The sequence below is a fragment of the Lipotes vexillifer genome, unplaced genomic scaffold (assembly GCF_000442215.2).
Source record: "Lipotes vexillifer unplaced genomic scaffold, Lipotes_vexillifer_v1.1 scaffold134, whole genome shotgun sequence".
In the NCBI taxonomy this organism is placed as follows: Eukaryota; Metazoa; Chordata; class Mammalia; order Artiodactyla; family Lipotidae; genus Lipotes; species Lipotes vexillifer.
The window spans coordinates 1,091,420-1,114,503 of record NW_006787464.1 but is presented as its reverse complement, the minus strand read 5'-3'; the positions used below and the strand labels follow the sequence as shown (position 1 = coordinate 1,114,503).

At 41.9% G+C, this 23,084-nt stretch overlaps 1 protein-coding gene and 1 pseudogene across 1 annotated transcript in view; one reads left to right on the top strand and one right to left on the bottom strand.

The window, feature by feature from the left end:
- Positions 1 to 8,092: 8,092 nt before the first annotated feature.
- Positions 8,093 to 23,084, bottom strand: part of AK4 (adenylate kinase 4) — a 73,190-nt gene continuing 58,198 nt past the window's right edge. The window contains exons 3-5 of the mRNA XM_007460079.1: positions 16,532 to 16,704; positions 12,375 to 12,493; positions 8,093 to 9,515 (exon numbers count right to left, since the gene is read on the bottom strand). Of these exons, the coding sequence (XP_007460141.1) occupies positions 9,401 to 9,515; positions 12,375 to 12,493; positions 16,532 to 16,704 (407 nt within the window). The 3' untranslated portion in view covers positions 8,093 to 9,400. The remainder of the gene's footprint in view (positions 9,516 to 12,374; positions 12,494 to 16,531; positions 16,705 to 23,084) is intronic.
- Positions 13,289 to 14,168, top strand: LOC103073236 (ZW10 interactor pseudogene; annotated as a pseudogene).

The window sequence follows — 23,084 nt, the reverse complement described above, 5'->3', positions numbered from 1 at the left end:
TGCAATGAGAGTTTGCAGTCTTCTGTTTCCCGGTTATGTGGTAGATTTAATTGTGTTATGTGGTGAGTTAATTGTGATTTTGTTTGCTTTCCTTGATCTCTGTAGTTTGGGGAAGACATGTAGAAACAGTAAGATTGAGGCATGTCATCTTCAAAGAGCCCTCACCATCTAACCTCTATTGATAAATACCAACATTTATAAATTTTTAGGTAAGGTTTTCATATGAACACTAAATAATTGGGCTGTTTTATTGGCTTCATATGGGGGAAACAGCAGTTTTTTTTAATATACAGATAAAATATGGAAGATGGTTCAGTCAGGTCTTTAAGCAATGTTAGCCTGTACCCCCTTCTCCCTGACCCTGCTGGGCTGATAGAAGGCTTCCATATTGTGCTGAGTGCATATGATCAATGTGCCCAGGGTACATCTTGGAGGTCAACATGTCCAGAGTAGTCTGAGATGGTCAGTGCACCCAGGGTGGTTGATGGAATATAACATAGTGGATCTAGAGTGGTCAGTGTATTGGGCCATTACTGTGAAGAGAGTGGCTGATCTGTCTTGACTAATCTGGATATGGCCCATTCCTTTTTGTATCCCTGATTCCTCCTCGGCAGGGAATCATTTTCTCAGGGTGCATGGACTTAGAATGGGGGGTGCAAGATGGCAACGCCTGATGGGATATGAGATCTAATCTCTCCATGGGAGGTCTTCTTGCCGTGTTAAAGGGACTGGCGCTAGGATCCTGACTAGGAGAAAAGCTGGTCACAGGAGAAACTCAACACTGCTCAGGCCCTAGTCACCTCCAAGTGGCAAGGCTCTCCACCCTGACTCCTGCAAGTCCTGCCCAAGGCCAAAGATGCCTTGATCGCAGGGCCTTTAATTGTGGTCCTTCTGGGTCTTCGGGTAGTAAGAGTCAGAATGAGGAAGAACAGCTGAATAATCATAAGTGAGCACTGGAGGTGAAGTCTTCATTCTACCACTTACTGAGTAGGTGGTCGAACAAATTATTTAATTTCTCCAAGCCTGAGGTTCATCATCTATAACTGGTATACAATGCTTGGCCCATTGCCTGTCACCAAAGAGTAAACCTTCAGTAAACTGTAACTGTTATCTTCTGTAACATATGCATATATGTACACACATATACATATATAATTCTATTTACACACACATATATAAAATGCATATACAACATAACTAGTTTAGGAAGGTTCCCTCAAGTATGGGTATGGTTTTCATTTGATTATTGGTTGCATACATATTCAGTGGCTGAAATGGGGAAAATATATGGGGAAAATAGGGGGAAAATCATACCCAGTTGAACTCTGGGAGAAAAAACTCAAGTGGTTTATTTAAGCAGGTGGTGTTCTCTGATAAAGCAAAATTCTATATAACAATGCATTTCTTTTGGTCATCAAAATTAGAAAATCGTCCCCTTCATAGTGCCTTACCCTTAAATATCCTACCCCCTCACTTCATAGATATCTAGACTAAGACCCTCATTCCTACCTCCTGACTGCCTCTGATCCAGCAGTCCCACACCAGCTTAAAATGATATGCTGTTTGGCCCGTGCAATGTTTTCTAACGTTTAAATTGCCAACATTTAAAAATAAGATTTCAAGGGAATATATGTCTATGTATGGCTGATTCATTTTGCTGTGCAGTAGGAGCTAACACGACATTGTAGGGCAACTCTACTCCAATAAAAATTAATTAAAAAAAAAAAGATTTCACACAGTGGCTCCCCTTTCAGCAAAAGCAGTGTCCCCCACACCACCTCCCCTCACTCTCGTTTCACTCATTTTTGTTCCTGACTTCTCCCTCGGAGGCATTTAACTCTCCCCGGAGGCATTCGTTATAATCCAACCATTCCTTTTTGGTGAACCCTACATCTTAGTTCAGACCTGTAGTACAATTACAATTTTATCATGCAAATCAGATAAGTCACTTCCCAGCAGAGTCTGTACTGTCTATTGCAAATTTTAAGACCAGGTCAATACAACTCGATCTTACCTTTATCTCCCCAGTCCTGGCCTCCACCTGGCATACATGCTTATACTTCGATACACATCCTATCCCCTTGGCCTGCGTTCCCTCTTCCTGCATCACTCAGCTCAGTTAACTCTCCCTTGGTCTCTACTTAGCCAGCCAAGAGTCACTCCACCTATATTCTGTCAAGTGTAATCCAGTGATTAACTCCAACAGTTATGTGTAGTTATTTAATCATATCCATCCCCTCCAGGAGACTGTAAGGAAGTCAAGGACAAAAACTGGGTCTTATTCATCTTTGCAGCCCCACAGCCTAATAGTGTTGATAAGAAAAAGTTATAACTGGATGACATACTCATCTTGGACCCATTTCTATCAGTCAGCTTGGGATGAATTATGCTATGGTACCAAACTCCACCCAAATCTTAGTGGCTTATAAAGGTTTTTCATGCACACTACTCGTCCATCATGGATTGGCTGCATCCCTGCTCCAAGTCTTTACCTCAGGATTCAGGTAAAAGAAAAGCCCCATAAGGCTGCCAGTCTCGTTACAGAGATGGGTGCCCATGCTCTGGCTCCTAAGGCTTCTGCTCAGAAGCGGCACCTTCATTTCTGTTCACAGTCTAGTGGCTAAAGCACATCACATACCCAAGCATGAAGCCAATGGGGCAGAGATGTAAAATCCTCCTGAAAGGTGAATGGTTTGAACTTTAAAACAATCTCCCACATTGCCATCATGTCCAGTTCACCTTTCAGGGCCATGGAAGCCTGGAGAACACGCTCCCCAGGCTCCTGTGTCAGCTGGCTTCTGACCGGCTGCAGCTAACAGAAGGCCCCTTTAGGAGACAGGAGAAGATGAGGTTGGGAGAAGCCAGGGCGTTTGCCCCTCTCCCTGCCACCGGGAGCTTCTCCTGCAGAGGCTGTATCTCCTCCATGCCTCGAGCTCCCACCAGACAGGCCTGGGGGTTCTGCTTCTGCTGAGTAAGCTGGGACTCTAGGACCTTAGAGTCACATATTCCACATATTCTGATCCAGTCTCCTAATCTGTAGGATGTGATCTGTATAGGATGTGATGATGGGATCTGCTCACATCATCCAGCTGTTTTAAGAATAAACTAAAGAAGGTCCATGGGGCTTCCCTGGTGGCACAGTGGTTGAGAGTCTGCCTGCTGATGCAGGGGACACGGGTTCGTGCCCCAGTCCGGGAAGATCCCACATGCCACAGAGCGGCTGGGCCCGTGAGCCATGGCCGCTAAGCCTGTGCGTCCGGAGCCTGTGCTCCACAATGGGAGAGGCCACAGCAGTAAGAGGCCCGCGTACCGCAAAAAAAAAAAACAAGGTCCATGAAGGGTAAACAAAGTAAGGCAACATGATGAACAGACAAGAAAATGAGACTGGGCATCATAACTCTTGGTTTCAGGGTCTCACTCTGCCACCAACTGTCACCTTATCCAGCGAACACCATGTTCCTTGTTTTCCCCATCTACAAATTGGAGAAAACACTGTTGACGATGGGGTGGCTGCACAGTGGCATAAATGAGAATCTCTGTGAAGATGTGTATTTTGCCAAGTGTAAAGAGCTACAGAAATGGTAAAGGAACTCACTAGTTATAAGCGGAAAAAAACCCTTTATTTCTATCAAATTAAAAAGTATGAATCAATCTTCAAGCAAGATAAAATCAATAACACAATTAACAGTTAAGAGAGCATGTACAGATTAGACTACAGGTTTAGAATCTTTGAATTAAGCACATACACCGAAATCAAGAGGGCCGACAACTTTCACACTGAGGAAAAGCACTGACTCATCGTAAACACATGACTTCTGGGAAAATGGAGCTGACATCTCACAGGACAGTAAACCAGAGACAAGTTGTCATTAGGTTAGAGAACTGATTTAAGCTCAAGAGGGATAATAGTGAAATGTCACTGTAACTCAACAATTTCCCGAGATCTATTCATCTCAAAAACAAGAACATACAAAAATCAGTAGTATAAATTCTCATAAAACTAGAAAAGCCCTCTAAGCCCTGACACCCTGTAGCTTACATAAAGACTGAGTTTTTGTTTTTCTTCCCTTTATTCTTCTCTAAATTAAACACAATACATTGTTTTTATTTAACACATTTCTGACTTTATATCCAAAGCCTTAAATGAAGAAGAGAAAGGTTTTATGAAACGAAGTTAGACACACATCAACCCCAGGGAGAATCTTTAAGGTGCGCTGCTCTTTGACATGTGTTTAAACAGGAAATCTTTTATTTCAAGAATTAACACTGTGCTTTCTGGAATAGCCTAATTATCACCAAAGAAGGAATGAATATTCTCTCACTCTCTCTCTCTGTCTCTCTCTCTCTCTCTGTCTCTCTCTCTCTCTCACACACACACACACACACCAATTTAGGGAATTCCCTGAAGCATACAGATCACGGCATTTATTTTGGCAAGAACTGTGCAATTTGTTAAAAGAAAAGATAAGGTACGGCATTTCTCAACACTTGTAATTATGTCTCAACAGATGCAGGAAGCAGATTTTTCCTCATAGTTGAAATACAGCTTCATGGTTCCCCGACACCTGGGTCTTGCACACTTTTCATCTGGAAACCAGACTGGGTCAGTTATTTATGGAAAGGGACGATAACTTATGACCAGACCACATTCCCTTATTAAAAGAAGTCTCTGCTACTGGGTTCTTCTTTTGAAACACCAAATAGACAAGGAGTACTGAAAATGGAGGGGAATAGAGAGAAAGCAATCCATACTATGAATACAACTCTGTCTTATGAATTGCCTTTCTGGTAAAACTACTGCAGTGAGAAAAGATATCGTCTATTAAATGAAAAGAAATGAAATTCATCAGGTAGATACAAATGCCTCCCGAGATCCTGTGACCCAGCAGAGTACAGATGAGACACATGCCCTCTGTATATACAGTGTGCAACTACCACCAGGACCCACCCAGTGCCCATTTCCTGTCTCAGCACCAGAGCCAAAAGCAAGGATTCCAGGTGGGAGCAAATATATTGTTTTACCTATTCATGAGAACAGGGAGCTCAAACTACAGAAACGTACAAAAAAGGCCTTTTTGAATTTCCTGATTAATCCCTATAGGTAAAGGAAAAGGTTAAGTAGACAGAATTATTTCAGTTTTTAAATACAAGGAGGCAAGATCATTGAGATAATACTATCTATTACATAGGGGAATTGTGGAGGATTTAATTACACAATGGATGCAGCACACTTAGCACCGAGTACTAATAAACAGTAACTACCAAGAATATGCTGATACCTTAATATATTTGGAAATCTGCTGACTTTATGATTTGGGCAAAGACACTCCCCACCCCCAGCAGATGGTAAGACCTCTTTAAACAAATAGCCAAAGTCAGATATTGAACTCAGGTCCCAGTGAACTAAATTTTACAAACACTCTATTTATGGGTTTATATAGGCATCTTTCTATCTAAATTTATCCTGTCAACAACCTAATAATGGCAGAAAAGGCCACACCATCACCTCTCTCCCAAGATCCTGTCACCTATGCCTATTCTTACCTTTTCCCCTTCCCTACCAAAGAGAGGGGCACAGCCTGGGTGAAGCTGGGCTGCGGGAGGATGCCAGGAGTGACCCTGTGGAAGGAAGGTGAGACAGGAAGCCAATATCCCACTTCTGCCAGAACTGTGCATGATAAGCACTGCCACCACATCAGAGGGTGGACTTGGCATTCAGGGTCATGTTAATGTGTAATGTCATACAGGGAAGATAGTATGAAAGTCAAGGATGACCCTATATTAGGGGCTCAGTCACCATTTGTTCACCTGCTAGCCCTTTAGGGAAGATCAGTTACCATCAGGGCCTTGTCTCGGGGTGGGAGTGAGGGAGGGATTTGTTCTGATGTCAGGGAAGCAAAGGGAGTAGTGTCTGGTGAATTCGCAGGAGTCCAGGCCTGTGTGTGAGCACCACAGCTGGGGTGGCTCAAGCATAAAGGTCCCTTCAGGGGCACAATGCCATGGACACTGAAAGGGTAGGTGAAGACCTTGAGCTTGCCTCTGCCACAGATTAGCCTGGACCCAAGCCTACTTTGACAGCCTTTCATTTTATTTACAAATGAGTAGTTATGGAGGATCAAGGGCTCAGACTCTCCGCTAGCAGCTTCCTTTGCTTAAGCAAAAGTTTAAAAAAAAAAAAAAAAAAAAAAAAAGGAAAAAGCCCAAAATTTCATTTTATTTACAAATGAGTAGTTATGGAGGATCAAGGGCTCAGACTCTCCGCTAGCAGCTTCCTTTGCTTAAGCAAAAATTTAAAAAAAAAAAAAAAAAAAAAAAAAGGGAACAGTCCCATACAGAGCTGAATGTCACCATAGTGAACTCTGCTATTTTTGACATGAGGCCACTTGGAAATATAAGCAAAACCAAGCAGCTCAGTGCCCTGCCTTGCTTGGGACAGGACGCAGGTAGTTAACATCCAGGAGCAGAGTCAGGAAAACCTGGCTTTGAGTCCTGACTACACTGTGCGCTGGCAGCAGGAGCCAGGGCAAGATGCTTTACTTTTCTGACCCTCGCCTTCTTTGTTTATAAACATGGAATCGTGCCTATCTCAAAGGATGCTGGAAAGAGTAAATGAGATGTTTGTAAAGGTCCTAAAACTGTACATAGCACTCAGTAGGCCTTCAATAAATGGTACCTATTATATATACTTGTTTTAGTGTTAGAGTGTATTAAACACAGCAATATTTTCAAGTTCCAAGTAAGTGGGAAGCCGGTCAGGATAGTGGAAAGCAAACTGAACGCAGAGCTGGCTAGAATCACAGAAGGTGGGGCCACGTAGGAATCTTAGAAACCAGCCAAACTACTCTTTTTGCCTAACTGTAATGGAACCTCATGTGTGGCAGTAGAAGGAAAACTAAAGAAAGATATCCCTTTAATTTTATCTTTGTCAAAATATTTTTAAGAAAATTTTATTTTTTTTTACAAAATCACTTAAGGAAAAACTAGACTTTGTTGAAGAAAACCAGAAACAGATTTTTTAGGCCACTGAACATGAAACAAGCATCATATTTCAAAGCCCACAGAAACAGTGTTTGGCTTTTATTGGTCTCACCTAGCAAAGGGGATTGCCCTCAACTGCAGGGCAACCTCAGAAACAGCACAGTGTTGAGACACACTGAGAGTGGCTCTGACACTGGCACTAAGCATCTATTTTGCTGGAAGGGAGAAGGGAGGGAAGGATGGAGGAGCAGAGTATATGGAATCAGGGGTCACCTAGGCCGTTTCCCACGCCTCTTTGAAAAAGTCCAAAGCCAGTGGTTACACTGGAACATCTGCTAAACATTGAGAGAAGTGAAGAAAGAGGTCTGAAGATTTTTCTGCTTCCAAAAAGCACACACTTTCCTCTTCTGAATGATCCACATAATAACCTTAACTTTCTACTTTTCCCACTTTGTGGAAATTGTCTCCAAGGCAGAAGCAATTTTCCTTATAGCAGACTTGTTTTTCTTTGCCCGATTCCCCAGGAAACCTGAGCTGTATCTGCATGTCTGATTTTCACCCTATCCCTATCAACTGGCATTCAAACACAAGTCTTCTAAAAAGTCACTGTCATGCACTGATGTTTCAAATACCTGAACTGGGCATTTTAAATGCATAAACCTAAAAAGTAAATAATCTTCTTTCACTTTGATGCAGAGGATAAGGAGGAAACTGGTCTGTGTTTCCACTAAGGTAGCCAAAGAACATTCACATGAAGGGACAAAGGGAGAGAGAATGGCAAGAGTGGGGGGCAGTATTTGTAAGGAAGATGTACGGCTACCATACAGAATCCATGGGTCAGTGAATTGACTGTGGATTCACTGCGACATCTTGGGAAAATAAATAATGTGTTTCAACACCACCTATGCTGAAATAGGCTTCTTTTGTTTTCTCACCAGTATGAAGAGTTAGACAAAAGTCACTCCCAGGAATAGTAAAGGACCCTCCCTGGGGACAATCACGATGCATGAAGAGTAATATCTATTTTTAAGGCAACAGGAATAAATTTCATTGTCCTTCCCAGAGGAGAGCAAGAATTATAAAAGATGGCCACCAAGTCTGGAAACCGGGCAAATCCTTAAATAAATGGTTTACTGATACTACATTTCAGTGAATGACAAAATGGTATGATCTATATTTCTAGACTTAATGGCCACTCTATAGAAAGCATCTTTGGAATAGAATAAAAAATTATGATTTTTGTCAAATTCCATAATCGTAAACCTGTCATCATCAGTCCAGGCATGGCTAGTGCAACATTTTCCTCAACCCCACAGGCTCCATTCCCTTCACCAACTATTTATAATATGCTTGGGTCACTCACAGGAGAAAAACACTGTCAGCATCAATATTTAGCAGCATTTTCAAAATACATTTTTTTGTCTTGACTAAAAAGCTAAACTATTCATTTAGTCCAGTAATTCCATATGGTCTTATTTACTTCCATACATAAGATATGATATGATCTTTTAACAGTTATGGAGGTGAATATTTGCCAGTTTTTGAGGGTTCCCTAAAGACTCTGAGGGTTTTATTTTGCCACAATAAAAGAAAGGAGCAGTGTCAACCCATGAGAGTCAGACCAGCAGTTTAAATAGACCCTCCACATAGCTCAGTTCCTAGTGCATAAAGAGATTCAACACAGTCCCCTAGCTCTCAGCTCTTAGAAAGGAATTTGAGAGGGATAAAAGCAGTAACAATCTGTATTACTTAATAGTCTAGGAAGGGAGAAAACAGATGTCTAATAAAAGTAGTAAAAGCCAAATCCTTTCATTCCAGGATGACTGGAAAGGAGAGATTCTATGGAGTATGGATGCAGAGAGGAGGCGTCATTCCTAAGGGAAAAAATGAATTGTGGAGAGTGACTCAAGGCCAGAGAACCAACCACCGAGTGCTTAGCTTCAATCCCACTGTCACCAGAAGGGCACATACCAGAGAACCTGGGACAAAGGCAGCTACAGCCCTTGGCATTCTCAGGCCTCCTGGTGCTATGGTTCAACAGCCTTTGGGGGCTGGGGAGAACCAGGGACCACCACCATCACGTGTGAAAAGGCCACTATGGCAACAACATGGCTGTCGAAAATCAGCTAGAGCTTGGGTTATACACCACTTGAAATCCAGCCTGTACTTGCTTTCTTTCTTGTGAAGGACTTGAGACATGTGCAGGGACAGCTTAAACATGTGCAGGTAGCCCTTTTAGAAATGCAGAGAAGAGCCTCTTCATTAACTCTTTCTATTCATTAGTTTTCATAGCAGTTCACCATTTAAACTAGAAAAGATGCTGCAAGCTATCTCAGCTAGCTGCTAATTGGGACATGGCACCAACACTACACATACAATTGAATGGATGACCATATCTTCCTGGTTCTTCCACTGGGCGGGCTCAGTAGGCTTCTTTGGACTGAATAGGTGTGATCTTATTCGAGAAAAGTGTGTAAACATAGGGCCAGATTTTGTTAGTCTCCGTTCCAGAAAATTGGTGGAGTACTCCTCGGCTCCTGAAAAACAAAGTCCAACACACAAAGCATTTTAGGTTTCCTTTTGACATGATATTAGAGCAGAAGAAGACCCTGGGCATAATGTAAGCACAATCTCATTGTCTATATCACACATCACTGAATGCCAAAACAGCCCCTACAAATGTATCAACACCCCCCGTAATTCTGGCAAGCTTGCCATCGTGCCACCTTTTCTTCTCCCCTTTAAAAACATATTAAAGGGGGGCTTCCCTGGTGGCACAGTGGTTGAGAGTCCACCTGCTGATGCAGGGGACACGGGTTCGTGCCCTGATCCGGGAAGATCCCACGAGCCGCGGAGTGGCTGGGGCCGTGAGCCATGGCCGCTGAGCCTGCGCATCCAGAGCCTGTGCTCCGCAACGGGAGAGGCCACAACAGTGAGAGGCCGGCATACAGCAAAAAAAAAAAACAAAACAAAAAAACATATTAAAGGGGACTTCCCTGGAGGCCCAGTGGTTAAGACTTCGCCTTCCAATGCAGGGGGGTGCGGGTTTGATCCCTGGTCGGGGAGCTAAGATCCCACATGCTTCGGGGCACAAAAACCAAAACATAAAACAGAAGCAATATTGTAACAAAAATTCAATAAAGACTTTAAAAATGGTCCACATCAAAAACAAAAAAAACCTTAAAAAACTAAATAAAAACATATCCAAGAATAACATTATAGGGACAACCCCAAATCTGCCTCAATATATACATTAAAAAGCAAATCACTGACAATCCTTGCTACTCTAAAACCTTTATTACTTACAACAATAGATCATGAAATACAAGATGTGTTCTAATAATATGATCAGAAACGTCATATCTACAGGGTTGCTAACTTATTCGGGGGGTACAAGGTCAGAAATTGATTATAGCAGAGGCTGTACACTGCTGTCCTGAATGCAGTCCACATATAGGGTTTGTTTGGCTTCCATGTGGTTAAAATTTTTTTAACTTGTTGCCAATATAAAAACTGGGGAGAGCCAGTGCACCACTGATGTCACCGCCGCTGACTGCTTTCAGGTAGGCAGGAGTGGAAGGCCCGCGAGTTGGTCATAATGGCAGGCGAAGAAATTAATGAAGACTATCCTGTAGAAATTGATGGTATTTATCAACGTTTGAGAATTCCACTGGTGCTGTGGATGAGACACTGAAAACCATGACGTCTGTGTCTAGAAATGAGTTCAGTTGTTGCAGAACTTGGACCCATTTGAACGAGCGAAAAGTGGATTTAGTTTCTACTTACACATTAAATTCAGTGTTTTGGGTTTATTTGGCAACTCAGGGAATCAATCCTAAGGAACATCCAGTAAAGCAAGAATTAGAAAGAATCAGAATATACATGAACAGAGTCAAGGAAATAACAGACAAGAAAGAGGCTGACAAGCTGGACAGGGGGGTGGCTTCAAGATTTGTAAAAAACGCCCTCTGGGAACCAAAACCTAAAAATGCATCAAAGTTGCCAATAAAGGAAAAAGTAAAAATTAACCTTTTGGTTTTGATGTACACATGTTCAAAAAGTACATAATTTTTATTGTTTTCCACAAATAGATGATGATTATGTGGCAATGTAAGGTTTAAATGTATTCCTTATTGAATTCATATATAAAATTTGCATTTTAAATCTGTAATGCTAAATACTTTTTTCCCCCGAAAGATTAAGTTATCTTTAGAGATTTTCCTATAGAACACTATGAGGTTTTTAACGTTTTGGTATATTTTATATTTATAATTTACCATCTCTTGACAAGACTCATTTCTTTATACAGGTCAATCTTTCAAGTGCCTTTTTATAAGCAACTATGAAATTTAAGTTAAATGTTCTTTGTAAATATTTGTCTATTTCTGATGAATAATGATTTTATGAAGTAAGCTGAAGTTATAAATATGTCCGTTTTCACTATATAAAATTAATAAAGCATGACATGAGTTAAATGTCCTTTTTCTCTGTGTAGTTATTTCATTATGCTTTCATGGTTTTGGGAATCACTGCTTTTTGTGATATCTGAAGTATGAAATTAAGACTTTAAGGTTAGTCTTTAATTCTTGGCACTTTGCCAGTACGTCCCATTTAAAGTAAAATATATTCTCATTTATTTTAGATGGGAAATGAGGTTATATAATGATGGCTGAATTTTGCATAATGGCTATACCCTATCAATAAAGCTGTAAATGTTGTGTAAAAAAATTAAAAATTAAAAAAATAAAATAATATAATAAAAATTGGGATTTTCTTCCACACAGAGAGCCTGATTTCTGCTTCTCTTGAAAAACAGGGATCACTGGTCACGCTGAGCCCGAGTGTCCCTGGGGTGATAATTGGCTGGAGAAACAGAGAAAGCTGTCCAGTTCAACTGTCACTCAACAGCCCAGCTTGACAAGGCCCCCACCAGGTTTGACATTCATTTCCAATAACTGCCTGGCCTCTGTAGCCATGTGAACTTGCAATCTGTAGTTTTAGCTCTTCTTTGTTTAAACACCCTCCAGACATGTGGGGGCCAAAAGTCCCTTCTAATCTTCTCTCCAAGTCAGATATTTACATATGGGAGTATCAAAATGTAAGCCATTATTTCAGTCCCTTAAGAGAAAAATGAAAAGTCTAGATGCAGTTTTATAGTCAAGCAGACAGAGATGATCAGGTTTTGGTCCTTATAAGAGTTTCAGCGTAAAAGTACCAGGCATTCTCTCCCATGTACAATGCCAGCATTTCATCTGACTTTCATCTGAGATGTACTGGGCCTTTTGGGTTTATCAAGCTTAAAGAAACACGACCCCACTGCAGCCCAATGTCCTTCCCATGAGGAGCCACACCTTTCTGGCTGGCCATCTGCCATGGAAACACGGAAGCACACTCACTTGTATAATTCAATGACTGGTTTTGCCACATCCTTGTACTGTCTTAGTCTGGCAGCAACTGCTTCAGGTTTGTCATCCTCCTGCTGGACCAATGGTTCACCAGTGATGTCATCGATGCCCTACAAAAACCAGAGAAACCAGTTAGTATGGCCAACAGTTGGGCTACTCCATAGGTTACATAAAACTTTCCTGGGCAAAACCATATATTCACCTTTGATTCCTACCCCGTGATGATTTAGGCCTGGGGTACAATAGTAATGGTGAAGGTAGTTGAAAAAGAAATAGCGTTCATAACAATATGTTAAGCTGTTTCCATAAGAGCTGACATTAAATCTTTATTAACTTCTCAGGTCTTTCCAAACATGTTCCAGGGGTTCTGATAAATGATACCTTCAACTCACAGTTCAAAATTCCATGCTGTCTCCCCGAACACCAAACAGCCATTAGATAATGTCACTCTAGCCCTCTAAATATTCCTAAAACTAGCTGCCTTTCTAAAGCTTGAGTTCATAATATGGAAAATAAATATCTCAAAGAACCAAACAGTTTACTTAGGGAAAACACTTAATCGACGAGGAGGTATTTCAGTCCTGTCTCTGCTAGCTTTCAAATTCTGTCACGTAGCTCTTCTGAGATTAAACTTACTCAGGTTATTTTACTAAATTAAATAATGGTATCTGAAGGTAGAATAGGCATGAATCATTATACCCATGAAAATCAGGAACAAACATTCTGAGAACTGAAAAACTGCAATTTTAGAAAATTTGATTTTCAATATATTTTAACTTCAGGAGCCATACCACCTACTTACAAATAGCAAAATGGACACATGAGAATTGCCTACCAGGGGAGAGAGTAACAAGAAATAAATCTGTCAAAAGGTAGGCTGGAGCTGAAGCGCGGCCTGGGGAAGGATGGAGGCGGCAGAGACTAAGGCGGAGGCTGCTGCCCGAGAGGCCCTGGCCAAGGTGGCAGACATCCTGGAGCCTATAGGTCTTCAGGAGGAGGCAGAACTGCCCGTGCAGATCCTGGCTGAGTTTGTGATGGACTCCCGGAAGAAAGACAAGCTCCTCTGCAGCCAGCTTCAAGTAGTAGATTTCCTGCAGAATCTCTTGGTTCAGGACGGCACTGCCCAGGACCTGAACCCCTTGGCTTCTGAAGACACGAGCTGGCAGAAGGCAATTGAAGTCAACGAGCAATGGAAAGCGCTGAAGGCCACCTACCAAGAGCACGTGGAGGCCATCACAAGTTCCCTGACCCAGGCACTGCCCAAGGTGGAGGAGGCCCAAAGGAAGCAGGCCAAGCTCCGGGAGGCCCTTGAACAACTCCAGGCCAAGAAGCAAAGGGCCACGGAAAAACTCAGAAGAGTCCAGAAGCAGTGGGAGCTACAACAGGAGAAGCGTCTGCAGCATCTGGCAGTGGTTTCTTCAGAGGTGAGGGAGCGTCAGACAGGAACTCAGCCAGGAGCTTGAACAGCTATATCAGGAACTTGGAACCCTGAAGCAGCAGGCAGGGCAGGAGCAGTACAAGCTGCAGAGGCACCAGACCTTCCTACACCTGCTATACACCCTTCAGGGTAAGCTGCTATTCCATGAGGCTGAGGCAGAGATGCCACAAGAGTTGGATCTTCCTAAGGATAAGCCCCAGCAGCTGACCCAGCCCCAGGAGCAGAACATTCAGGACACCACAGGGAGAGATGAATGTGTGTCCTCCAAGGCCAACAATCCACAGCCTGCTGGAGATACAGGCTTACCATGGCTTCCTCGGAGACAGCAACATGGGCAAGGATCCTAGAGCAGGAGAAAAACTAAAACTGGGATTTCATGTGCCTGAAGGAGTCATTTATTTTAATCATGAAGACACCTGGAAACTACAGGAAACTCATCTCATTTTGTTGTAATACTGATTGCTATCAACAGTAGTCTATTTTTTACCTGAGTATCCTGTTTATTTGTAAAGAAGCTAAATGACAGCCTGGCTCATTTTTAAATTTTGTATTAGGAGCAGAGTTTTCACTTAGGACTGTCTTAAAATTCAAAAGATACTTGCTTCCTGGATGTTTGTCTTAGTTTGACAATATTAAAGTTTTGTGATGAACAGTAAAAAAAAAAAAAGGTAGGCTAAAGCAGAATCAAAAGGCTCAGGCAACTCAACAGGACAGTCTGAAACTGGCTGTAAGTTTGAAATTCACTAAAATTTTATTATAGCTCAGGGCCTTAGGTACATAACTTACACTTAGGATTTATTGGTGAGCCGCAATTATCACATGGGTATTCCAGGGCTGTTACCCTAACAAAAGATGAGAGATGGGCATGGGAGAAAGCTGTACGTCACCTATAGTTCCCTCTCTTTTATTTTACTTACTGCTGCAAAGTTCAGAAGCCATTTCTAGGACTTCAGAGCATCAGGAGATAACAACGACTGCTTCCAGAAAGAGCAGAATAGGACATCAGCATCTCTCCTGGGGCAGCTTGGCCACAACAGCCGGTTGACTTAGGCCAGAGTAGCACTTTTACTGCTATCTTTGGAAATAGCACTGTAATTGCAGGTGTTCTTTTATGGATACCCAGTCTTTGGAAAGCAACTCAGTGTTCAGCCTTCTCAAATTTTGGGAGAGTCTGCATCAGCAGGTCTAGGCAGAGCCAAAGTATGAAGCTTTTGTGTTAAGACTCCAATGCATGTTCAGAACCCTATTTTCCTCCCTATACATTTTTTTTCCCATACTAGCTTTTGGGGATGGAATGGAGGAAGGGCTCTAATAAAGGACTTCCAGAACTACTTACATTTTAAAAAGAAAACTTGAAAAGGAGACCAGCGCTTAGCCCAAATGAAAGAGACTCATCAGGACTTAATGAAGACTTACAGAGCTAGGAAGGCGTCCTTAACCCCTTTAAGTAGTTTTCTATAGTTATTACTGACTCTATCTATATTCAAGCCTAGCCTATTCCATAAACATGAACCCAGTAAGACACAATAGCCACCCCTTCCACATTTGGACAAGAACAAGTAATAGTATCCTCCACCAAATAACTGAAGAATTATCAGATTCAACTAATTCGTGTCTTTAACAGAAAGAACAGTTACTCTTTAAATGAATTTGTCAAAAGTTTCTTTAAACATATACCTTTACATGTATTTAATCTTATGCAGATGCACAGATGTTATATTTTGAACTACTTTTTAAGGGCAATCTTTCACGCCTTTAGTCCTGCCTAGTCCCTCCTCCGCACTCCCACCACTCACATGACCCCACTCACTCTAACCCTGTTCCTTATTCTGTCCCAGCCTCAACCATTGGCCAGCCCAGGATAGTTCCTTTATATCTTTATCACTACTCCTATGAAGCTAGAGAGCACTTACAGACACGTAAACAGATATACATAAAGAACGGTGGTCACGGGGAATTGCCTGGCAGTCCAGTGGTTAGGACTCTGTGCTTTCACTGCTGAGGGGTGGGTTCAACCTCTGTTTGGGGAACTAATGTCCCACAAGCCGTGCAGCGCAAGCCAAAAAAAAAAAAAAGAAGAAGAATAAGAAGAAGGGCGGTCATGGTTTTAGAAAAATGTAATCATTCTGCTATTTGCTTTTCTCATTCAACAATACCCAGGGGAAATATTTCTCCCGGCTAAAGAATGTACTATACTATGTCTTTTTTTTTTTAACCTTATACATGATTTTCCAAAATGTGGATATTCTCAAATTTATTTAATCATCCACATAGATGAATATTCGTTTTGTTTTCAAGTTTTGTTTTATTTTTCCCACTACAAACAACATGGAAATAAGCCTCATCATGTACATGACCTGACCTGAAAGTGGTTACATTTCCATAGACTGTACTCCCAGAAGTGGGTTGAGTGAAATATGTATTTAAAAGTTTTAATGGAGGTTGCTTTGTTGCTCTTCTAAAAGACTGTTAATATTATATATACCTAATACAGGTAAGAGTATCATTTTCCCAGATCCCAACCAGCAATAAATGTTGTAAACGTTAATTTACATCCCTTCACTACTAGTGAATGAGAATTTTAAAATATTTGCTGGCTATGTATATTTGCTCCTTTTGGAATAGCCTATTCATATCGTTCCCCCGCTTTTCAACTGAAATGTTTTACCTCTTTCTTGTCAATATGCGAAAGTATTTTGTATATTCTTACATGTACATGAGGCGGGTTGAAGTCCAGGTTATATACCCTCCCACTAGGAGGGTGAATCCAGCGTCGGCTGAGACGATCTTTGAGCGTTTCAAATGGAATGTTCAAAGTGATCACTAGGTCCAGGTCACATATTTTGTCCAAGGCTTCGGCCTGAACTAATGTTCTAGGAAAACCTAAATGCCAAAACAAAACATCAAATGTGAGACACTTCCCAATTCAATTAGTTGTTGAAATATTTTCAGAGACAGAATAATCAAATCTGCACATACACTACCCAGAAAGGAGATTTAATCAGCAATTTATATCTACTTCTATAAATTTAATACTATAAGAAAATATGTTACTTTACAACCTAGCTTTAGCATTTGGAATATGAAAGGCTAAGGAGTCACATGATAAAAGCAATAAGTGCTAAACATCACTAGGCTAGTCCCAGCTCTAGTCTCAGCTCTGCTCTTAACTACCTGTGTGACCTTGGGCAAGTTATAACACCTCAATTTCTTCTTCTGTTAAAGAATCAAAGGGGCAAATTTATTGGTGTCCTTTCAGTTCTAACAACTTATGAGCATATTATTCTTAGGATACCTCTATATATACACACAAATATTTTTTAAGTCTAAATCAATTAAATTAGGATCCTTCACTCAGACCTTCATTTGAGCCTGCACCTTAGTAACAAGGTGGGCAAAATTCCAATCTCAAAAAGAACTGGTGCTTTTGAAACTATCTGGATACTGCAAAACTTATAAATTCACCCTACTTTTCTAAATGTCGGAAAATAAACTGCAATTGAAATTTGGACTCATGGGCATCACTTTCTTTTTTGCAGTTAGCTGACCCCAAATTTTATATATATATATTCCCCTCCCCACCAGGGATTGACCTACTTTAAAGGTAACCCCAGGTTTGGCTGGGATGGTACACAGTAGTATCTTTTTCCTGAATAGTTTGTCAAGTTGGTCTGTTTTGTTAAAAACCTTACTGTATCCAATTATCACTTTTTTAAAAAAAGTCCTTTAAATCTTAGGTAAAAGAGCTGGGTGGATGGAGGCAGGAAAGAAAGTATAATAGGAGGTGCAATATTCAGAAGACAAACTTAAATCACTTAACAATCAAAGAACTCCTTTTCCTATTACAGGAAGTCAGTTATTCAAACATGAATGTGCTGCACTCTGTGTTAAAATCTCCAAGTCGTTTGAATGCGAAGGTGATTTCAGAGTGTTTGTTGCATTCAGTGTGACAAAACCCACCCAACGCTGTCTCTATGCCCCCGCTCCAGGTACCAACCTCTGCTCCCTTCGATGCCTTCCTTATTCCCTGTGAGGCCAGGCCCTTTCCTCCAAAGCCTATTCCTCCCAGGGTCCTCATCCATCATCTTCTGCACACAGAAATAGGCCCCTCTTCCCCTCCTCTCCATACACCAGGACTCTGGATGATATTTCTGATTTTCCTTCGTCTTGCATGTTCCCCAGCTGCAACCCAACTCACCTGTTCCCACAACTTCACCTTTGGGCTACCCATGACACCATTTTCCTTATCTACACTTCCATAATTTATTCTTCTTTTGTTCAGTATCACATGACATGATGCCCAAGGTTGACTTTGGCCACGTCGACTTACTTTCAATACTGCTCTCGTCACTAGCTCCTTTCTATCTTTGTAGTATCAGATACCTCTGCCTCAGGGCCTTTGCATTTGCTGTCCTCTGCCTAAAATGTTCTTCCTGCAGGTCTCTGAATACGACTCCTTATCATTTGAGATATATGCATAAATGTAACTTCCTCAGGGAGACTTCTTACACTAGTATACTTAAAATAGTCCCATTCCACTATCTATCTCATTACTCTTTATTTTCTATTATTTATTACTATGAATAATTTCCAAGTGTTTATGCTTATTTTCTATCCCTATCTCACTCTGAGAAAAGGGACTTTTTCTGTCTTGATCATTGCTATACCCTTCAGCTCCTAAAAAAATTAACACAGATGAGCAACTTAGCATAGGGCCTTGTAGCTATTTCCAAAGTTTATGCCCTGATGAACTTGCTTACAGTACTTTATATCTAGGTGTCTTTGCAAGTCCCATCTGAAATTATTCATTCCCTATATCTTATTAAACTCAACATCTGGTCTGCAGTCCAATGTAAGCCCCCTGGTCACAGTAAGTACAGAAATGAGAAAAAACATTTAGGAATGTTATAGAAATTCCATAGAGTAATTTTAACTCTGTTGAATCTAAAATTTGGGCTTGAATTTATTGTTTTTTTTCCTTTAATTTTTCCAGTAATTTATATTTGGCAAAAAAGATTGCTCTGCAGTGGATTGAGGAAACAAATAAAACTGGATTTTCGCTACAGATAATTTGTTCTAGGCTTCCCCTGGAGCTTCTTTTCTTAATTTCTCCAGTAAGGGAAAGTATCCAATGGCCCAAGTTTCCAAATTTTTTTTTTTTTTAACTGGGCCAACCTTTATTATTTTTTTTAAACCCCACATTTGTTTAGTTATTTATTTTTGGCTGTGTTGGGTCTTCATTTCTGTGCGAGGGCTTCCTCTAGCTGTGGCGAGCGGGGGCCACTCTTCTTCGCGGTGCGCGGGCCTCTCACTATCGCGGCCTCTCTTGTTGCAGAGCACAGGTTCCAGATGCGCAGGCTCAGTAGTTGTGGCTCACGGGCCTAGTTGCTCCACGGCATGTGCGATCTTCCCAGACCAGGGCTCGAACCCATGTCCCCTGCATTAGCAGGCAGATTCTCAACCACTGTGCCACCAGGGAAGCCCCCAAGTTTCTAAATTTTGATGTTGTTTATTGCAGAATCTCTTAAGAGATTAAGTGGTATCTCTTTGCAAAGGAATACAAGAACAGAGAGACCCAAACCCAGGGCGCATTTCAACTCTATTCTTATGACAAGGAAAGACAGAGTAAGTTCAAACAGAGGTGAGGAGAGGCTTATCTTGCAGAGCACATCTAAGTTCATCGGCTATCATGTGCCCAACCTAAGCTACACACATGCTTCCACCAGGCAACACCAGAGCTGTTCCAACATTACAGCTAGCATCAGAAGAAACTGCTTTCACATCCTCATTTGCTGTCCTCTTGTGATCTCTCTTGCATTCAGGCTGGCTTCATCAGAGAAACAGGTATTTCTAATCTTGCAGCCTAGGCTCTGGTGCCAACAGTCACTCAGTTGTATCCCCTCCTTCCTCCCACACTGGCTAAGCATCCCCTTCACATAAAGGCATCCGCATGTTGGGAGACTATGCCTGGAAGTATGTTCAGGGTGCTTCTGCAATGGGAATTGAGATACAGTATCTTCAAAACAGAAAACAATATTGCCTTTAAATAAACTAACTAGATTTTTTTCAAATCTCAACATAATTTCTCTCAGATCAGATTATGACTGCTTGGTATCTGGGGAAGTAAAAGATCAAATCATACCTGCCTAAGATTAAGTACAATGTAGACACCTTGGCCTTAGCTCTGGAAGGCAGCAACGCCTGGTACACAGTGGGCAAACACTAGGGTAGTTGTCTTCTACTGTTCTTTCTTATTTATTTATTTATTTATTTATTTACTTATTTTACTTATTTGGCTGTGTCGGGTCTTAGTTGCGGCACGCGGGATCTTCGCTGCAGCGCGCAGTCTTCTCTCTAGTTGTGGCACGCGGGGTCTAGAGTGCGCGGGCTTAGTTGCACTGCGGCACGTGGGATCTTAGTTCCCTGACCAGGGATTGAACCCACGTTCCCTGCATATGAAGGCAGATTTTTAACCACTGGACCACCGGGGAAGTCCCCTTCTAGTTTTCTATTAAGTGAATATACTTCTTTGATTAGTCTGCCTTATTTGTAAATAATTCCATGAAATTATATGACTCTTGAGCTCTGTAAAGTCTATATGTAACCCTCTATTAGGGAATGGCTTGATTACTTTAAAATTGATGCATTAAGCAACTTCTCTTTTGATTATTATGAAGTTCAAAAACAGACTGACTTTTAGAATTGGGGTTTCATAGCATTTGAGTGTACTCTGGAGCCCCATATATGTGACAGTTACCAGGTAAATAATAATGTAATGCTATCTGGATCACCAAGGAGCAAGATTTAGACCCATGTGGGCACTCATGGCTCAATTCTATCTACGGCTGCACAGACTCGGGGACAGGGAAGGGGTCTTAGGAGAGTCCAGATAAAACCACACCAAATTCTTTCCCACCAAATTCCCTTTTGAATACTACACACACCCTCAGCCAGGTGCTTTCCTCTGTCTCCCTCCTCCCAACAGCTCACTGCAGGTCAGGCTGGGGATGCTAGAGTGAGCACTTTGGCAGCAGGCCCAAGCACTATGCCAAGTCTTAGTCCACTTCAGCCTACACCATGCACCAGAGTCTGCCCTAGAAGATGAGCTTCCTGAGGTGGGGACTTAAGATGTGTCTCACTCCCCTTGTTATCTCCTGGTACTGTGCCCAGTACAATCTACAGTGAAACACCAATAAAGTGAGGGCAGTAAGCCTTCCACATAAAGGCACTCTCCCACTGATGGCCAGGTCCTGCCTTTCCCTGTATAACCTACTCATTGAAGCTTCAAGATGACAACTGGAATTAGAAAGATGCCTGCAGCCAAAACAATCCCAAATCAATCTTTGCTCTTTCCTCAAATCCAATTTAAAGGAAAAGCCATCTTCTGAAGCAGTAGCTTCCTAACAGACCCTCCTTAGAGTACAGAAAGAAACAGAACTTCTATTGTTTTTTTTTTCTCATTCTTTTTAATCTTCTATTTTGGAGGGCCCATTTTACCAGTTATATATTAATAAAATTGTATGTATTTATATACTTATACATAAATATCCATAGGCTGAAGATGTAGACAACATTTTTTTTTTTTTATAATTCTTTTTTCTTTTTTTTTGCGGTACACGGGCCTCTCACTGTTGTGGCCTCTCCCGTTGCGGAGCACAGGCTCCGGACGTGCAGGCTCAGCGGCCATGGCTCACGGGCCTAGCCGCTCCACGGCATGTGGGATCTTCCCGGACTGGGGCACGAACCCGTGTCCCCTGCATCGGCAGGCGGACTCTCAACCACTGCGCCACCAGGGAAGCCCTAGACAACATTTTTATTGATGAGTATGCACAAAGAATTTTAGCAATCAGTTAAAGACCTCAATTCTCAGCCACAGTCCCTGGCGCCTTGTGTTCCAGCATCACTAGTCACTACCCTGACAAGAAAACATTGTTCTTTATCCTTTGGGTAAAGGTTGAGAGCTGAAAAAAGCCGTAGGAAAGAAGAGGCAGCTCTAAAACAGAATATAAAAACTCCTTCAACAAATAAAAACTCAAATATTATTGGTTAAAATTTCCTTGTCTAATGAGGTTCAGAAGCCCATCTGCTCAGCTCCCCTAGAACTGCTTCTGAACTTTGGGGGCCTCTGGAAGAATGGGTGGGAAATGCAACTGTGTACAAAATAAGCTGAATTCACAAGGAACAGATTTCAAAAATATGCTGGGCAGTGCCAAGCTACTGGGCTCTCACATTCAGACCCATATTTAATTCCTTTTCTGAGATTTTCTAAGAGTTTTGGGGGGTCACTGGTGCTCTTTGCTCTCTGTCACAATTACAGTTCAGCACACAGACTCCACATTCTGGTCCCACCCAGTCACCAGGGAACTCAACCCAAGCATAGCTTAGAGCTCGCGCACAGCATAGCCATGACGGCAATAACCTTCCCACTCTAGTTATCTGTTTGTCCCTTTCATCACCTCATTTTTAGATAATAAAGCTCTTTAAATTGACTTTCCTGATCCAGTTCAATACCTTATCACGATGAGCTTTAATTTAGGTTAAAATTCAGAAGACTGGTAGATTCACCACAAAGATTCAGCCTCAAGCTGCTGGTAGTACAGGTGTGCCTTGTGGTGGCAATGGGACACAACTTGCAGGAAGCTAATCTACATGCAGGCTGCACTAACTGTAACAGAACCCAAACCGAGAAAGGTATGGCTCTGCAGTCCTTTCCACCAGTGTGCACCTCATTTCTCGAAACATTCACACAGACAAGGAAACTCTAGAAGCTGGACTAGATGGTTTCCAGGTTCTAATAATAACTCAGCAAACACAGTCTTTATGCTTCACGCGTATTTTTAGTCTACTGTTTACAAAGTTCTTATATAAGTTTACTTATTTCATTCTTCACGTCAACCCTAGGAGGTCGGCAGAGCAAGAATTATCACCCTCTGTTGGATAGATGAGTATGTTTGCCTTCAGTGAGGGTCAACAGAGGAACTTGGATTTAACATCAGGTCTCTGGTCTTTCAAGTGCTCTTTCTATTCTACTATGATGTTGTTCCAGGGGTATAAAGGGGGGGGGTACTTAAAAGAATCCTAGGGGCTTCACTGGTGGTGCAGTGGTTGAGAGTCTGCCTGCCGATGCAGGGGACACGGGTTCGTGCCCCGGTCCAGGAAGATCTCACATGCAGCGGAGTGGCTGGGCCCATGAGCCATGGCCGCTGAGCCTGCGCGTCTGGAGCCTGTGCTCCGCAACGGGAGAGGCCACAACAGTGAGAGGC